Genomic DNA, 5293 nt, shown 5'->3' with positions numbered 1-5293 from the left:
AGCCGTCAGCATCAAGGCAAGACCTTCCACCAGCAAAAAGATGATGACACACTGAAGACTCAGATGATTATTATCATTTTTTAGCAAAAAAAAATTTTTAAATTAAGGTAGGGAAAAATTCAAACCATGTTTTTCCTCTTTTCTCATTCAAAACACAACAATAATCAACACAAAAAACTTCTGTGACCAAATGTGGGGGATTTCTCCCTACCAAAACATAAGCAATCAATTCTGCTGCAGATACGAACTGAGTGTCCTCTAATTTAATTCTGACACTATCTACCTCGAGATAGTGTCAGAAACTTTCAATCGTGGTGGAAGGTGAAGGGGAAACAAGCACCTCTTCACATGGTGGCAGGAGAGAGAGAGAACGAGGGGGAAAGTGCCAGGCACTTTTAAACCATCAGCTCTCATGAGAACTCATTCACTATCACGAGAACAGCATGGGGGAAACCCGCCCCCATGATCCAGTCACCTCCCACCAGGTCCCTTCCCAATACTGGGAATTACAATTCAACATGAGATTTGGGCGGGGACCAGAGCCAAACCATATCAAATAATATCACAGGTATGGTCACTTTTAAAGACATGCTCTTACACACTTAATATACTATAGTATAGTGTAAACATAACTTTTATATGACTGGGAAACCAAAAAAAATTGTGTGACTCACTTTGTCATGGTGTTCTGGAACTGACCCTGCAATATCTCTGAGGTTTGCCTATAATTAATGGGTTATTTGTGTTGGGCATTCAATTAGTGCTGTGGATACAAAATTGATTGTCACTAATTCCCTTTCCTCACCCCATTGAGGGCCTCAAGTTTTAGAGGAAGAAAAGTCTAGCTTCCGTATCTCAGAAAATAGGTTAAAATATTGTAGAACCCTAAGTAGTAGTTTAAAATATTAGTGATTACTGGCATCTGTACAATTATTTATGGCTTAATAAACATTTTCCATCATGGTCTTAGTCTGTTTTATGCTACTACATCAAAATACCTGAGACTGGCTAATTCATAAAAAACAGGAATTTATTTCACACAGTTCTGGAGGCTGAGAAGTTCAAGATCAGAGTGCTGGCAGTTTCAGTGTCTGCTGAGGGCCTGGTCTTTGCTTCCAAGATGGCACCTCATTTTTGTCTCCTCCAGAGGGGAGGAGTGCTGTTTCCCCACATGGCTGAAGGTGGAAGGGTAAAAGGGACAAACTCCCTCTGTCAGTCTCTTTTGTAAGGGCACCTAATCTCACTCACGAGGGAGGAGCCCCATGGCCTCATCACCTCTTAAAGGCTCCACTTCTTAATACTATCCCACTGGCAGCACCTGAATTTTGAAGGGGAAACATTCAAATCACATGATTTCATTTCAACCTTGGACAATGAAGTTACACATGGATGTAACATATGGGTAATTTTCTGGTGAGAGCAAAGAGCAGGTGGCCAACTCTGCTTTTGTGGACTGAGTGTGGAAGCGGGACTTCAAGGTTGTCTCTATGACTGAGTCCACTGATGAGTACTGTGTGCAGCAGCTCAAGGAATTTGATGGGAAGAGCCTGGTCTCAATTACCAAGGAGAGTCTGGAGCTACCTGAGGATAAGGAGGAGAAGAAAATGGAAGAGAACAAGGCAAAGTTTGAGAACCTCTGCAAGCTCATGAAAAAAATCTTAGATAAAGAGGTTGAGAAGGTGACCATCTTCAATAGGCTTGTGTCTTCACCCTGTTGCACTGTGACCAACACCTGTGGCTGGACAGCCAATATGGAGCAGATCATGAAAGCCCAGGCACTTCGGGACAACTCTACAATGGACTACATGATGGCCAAAAAGCACCTGGAGATCAACTCCAACCACCCCATTGTGGAGATGCTGCAGCAGAAGGCTGAGGCTGTCAGGAACAGCAAGGCAGTCAAGGACCTGATGGTGCTGCTGTTTGAAACCGTGCTGCTCTCTTCTGGCTTCTTCCTTGAGGACCCCCAAACTCACTCCGACTAGATCGACCACAGGATCAGGCTAGGTCTATCGAGGATGAAGTGGCAGCAGAGGAACCCAGTGCTGCAGTTCCTGATGAGATTCTCCAGTTTTGAGGGCAATGAGAATGCGTCTCGCATAGAAGAAGATGAAGAGTTTATACCTTGGGTCTTCATATAGTGTCCCCACGATTCTCACCGCAGCCTCAAGTGTCTTGTCCTACGTGGCTCCCTCTGCTAATGTCTAGTGTTTTTTCCTCTCCTGTCCTTGTGACTAAGGCAGGAAACAAGGGCCTCAAGCCCCATTCCCTCCCTTCTCTGACAACAGGATTGGATGTTACATATTGTGGTTTTATTGTTTGTTCATTTTGTTCTGAATTTAAAGTATGCAAAATAAAGAATATGCTGTTTTTATTTTAAAAAACTCAAAACATATGAGTGATTTTGTGAATAAAGACAAAAGTGTGTTCCTAAGTCCAGGGGCTCCCTTGGTGTCACGTGGTTTCTAGATAGCAGCTCTCCACAGCACGCTGCCATCAGGAACACTTTCCAAACCTCCATTATGTCCGTTGTAGACTCATATAACCAGCCACAGAATTTCAAGTGCTTAACATTTCTCTGGTTTTTCTGTCTGAAGTTTTCTGCATTTGAAAATGAGGGGGACTGCTACCTGGAATTATGAAAAGCTGGCTTCTAATTGAATGGGCTTAAAGTGTTGAGTGCAGGGCAGATTTCAGCAGACAGCCCAAGTCAGAAGAAAGCTGAATTTAAGACCTGCTTTAGAATAAATATTTGTGATTCCTCAAGCAGTTCTTGTCTCTTAATGTATGGCATTTTCAAAGTGCTTACAGTCTGTACCCTGATTGATGCTTATGTTTAAAGAAGTATAGAAATTGCCATCAGTACCTGCTGATCCCACCAGAATATTAAGCTAAACAGAGAAAATGTATGTGTTCACGGTCACAGGCACAATTTATAGTTCTTGGAATACAAGTTGATATCTACACAAAATAGATGTGTAAACAGAGGAATGCTTTTTGATTATTGCGAATGGTTTGCTTGTGCCGTGTTTTTATCTGAAACTAAAGAGACATCAGTCTGTAATTTTCCTATAGCTCTACAAGCCTAAGTATAATCTGAGGTGATGTGTGCACGAAGAGACCAAAAACCTATCTTCTACAAACTGGGCCTGGTGCAATAATACCATCAGGAACCTTATCCTAGAACCTATAATTTTTGTGATAGCTGACAGACTTGGAGTCTAAGCTTATAGGGTGTTGTTTTGGTGACAACAAAAATGATGGAAGAAAAGATGCCTTTGGCTCATAACAAGACAATTTCATTTAATATAGAGGTATTTTAAGCAGGGCGTGGTGGCTCACGCCTGTAATCCTAGCACTTTGGGAGGCTGAGGCAGGTGGATCACCTGAGGTCAGGAGTTCTAGACCAGCCTGACCAACATGGAGAAACCCCATCTCTACTGAAAATACAAAATAAGCCAGGTGTGTTGGCACGTGCCTGTAATCTCAGCTACTAGGGAGGCTGAGGCAGGAGAATCGCTTGAACCTGGGAGGCGGAGGTTGCGGTGAGCCGAGATCGTGCCATTGCACTCCAGCCTGGGCAACAAAAGCGAAACTCTGTCTCAAAAAAAAAAAAAAAAAAAAAGAAAAAAAAAGTATTTTAGCAGATTAAATATTCACAAATTGATTTACACTTTAGAAGATCTGGCACATATACTTGGAACAATTTCTGACAACTATCCCCTCTCCTTCTGACTACAGGTTTGCTTCTACAATCTTTTTTTTTTTAATTGTGATAAAATATACAAAACATAAAATTGACAGTCACTTTGGTTCACGCCTATAATCCCAGCACTTTGGGAGGCTGAGGCAGGAGGATTGCTTGAGGTCAGAAGTTTGAGAACAGCCTGGGCAACATAGCAAGATCCTATCTCTTCAAAAAATAAAAAAATTTAGCCAGGTGTGGTGTTGCATGCCTGTATCCCAGCTACTCAGAAGGCTGAGGCAGGAGGATCTCTTGAGTTCAGGAGTTTGAGTCTGCAGTGAGCTATGTGCCACTGCACTTTAGCCTGGGCAACGGAATGAGACTATGTCTCAAAAAACAAAAACCCAAAAATTACCATTCTAACCATTTTTAAGTGTACAATTCAGTGGTATTAAATATGTTCACATCTACAGTCTCGAGTTCTCTTGGTGTTTTGTTTAGGACTGACTTCCTTTCTTCTCTCTTAGTTTATTATTATTTTTCCTTGACTTCACTCTTACCATTCCAAAAAATAGGCAGAAAATTCTGAAGCTTGGTACAAAAGGGTAGAAAGAACCATAGGACTTGTGGAAGGCTATCTCCTCAGGAACTGGAGGAGTGAGTTGCTGGGGCCTTTACTTGTGCCCTGCCTTCTGCTGTGGTAGCAGAAGGACCCTCTCCTGGTCTGCAGTGGGGCTGGAGGGCTGGGCAGTAGTGGGAGGAGGAAAGACATCAACTTCCCAGAAAGAGGTGGAAGCCTTTTCTGTTTCTATGGTAGGGTCGTCCTCAACCCTGTGGAGACTAAATAGACCTTTTTATGCCTTGGGACTCTTCCACTGCCACACTCTAACCGATGGGCCCTCAGGTTCTATGGAGGAGGAGGAGAGGAATAAGATGTTTAGTGTTGAAGGACTCTGATCTGAAAAGGACTGGAAGAAAGAGAAGGGGGTTTCTATATCCTGAGGCGCAGGTGCTCGAACACCAACATGACACAGGTCTGATAGTTGGCATAGGGCCTAAGATGCTTGAGATTGACAAAATGCTTGTGCTGCTGCCTAGGAGGAGTGGCTAGATCAGAGAGGATCCATCTATCTCAACCCCACAGTTTTAGGAAAGAATAGAGTTATCATAACTTCAACATAGATGGAAATTGATCTTAGAGAGAAATTTGCCAGCTGCCAGAGTATGGAGGTTCTCTGGTATTGCTTACATAGACAGAATGGGGCTGAAGGCAGGGAGTCCTAGTCATATACTGAGATGAAAACTCAACACACAGTGTCGAGGTTTGGCAAGCCTCTGCCTTATGGAAAGCCCCTAAGCAGGAGAGCAAAAGGGAGTAGACAGCCTTGTTACACTGCAGTGTGAACCTGTGAAAGTCTCAGTAGCTCAAGAAATCTTTCTTATAGTTTGGCAAGATTAGAGAGAAATCCACTCCTGAATTCCTTAGCAGAAGTTGTAGATGACCTTGGGTGAAGATTTCCATCTCAGCATACAGTTTTAGCTTGCAGAGAGATTTATTCAAATCAGCTGAAAAACCATTGAGCCTACCATATGAAGGCAACTGCAGTG

At 42.9% G+C, this 5293-nt stretch overlaps 1 protein-coding gene across 1 annotated transcript; it reads left to right on the top strand.

Moving 5' to 3' along the window:
- Positions 1–1089: 1089 nt before the first annotated feature.
- Positions 1090–2258, top strand: LOC102139446 (putative heat shock protein HSP 90-beta-3). Its single transcript, XM_015455191.3, has one exon. It carries the CDS (start codon positions 1488–1490, stop codon positions 1983–1985), a length of 498 nt encoding a protein of 165 aa, XP_015310677.3. The 5' UTR covers positions 1090–1487; the 3' UTR covers positions 1986–2258.
- Positions 2259–5293: the final 3035 nt, after the last annotated feature.

This window comes from Macaca fascicularis, chromosome 8, assembly GCF_037993035.2.
Source record: "Macaca fascicularis isolate 582-1 chromosome 8, T2T-MFA8v1.1".
NCBI classification, from domain to species: domain Eukaryota; kingdom Metazoa; phylum Chordata; class Mammalia; order Primates; family Cercopithecidae; genus Macaca; species Macaca fascicularis.
This window is presented reverse-complemented; position numbering and strand designations above follow the sequence as displayed.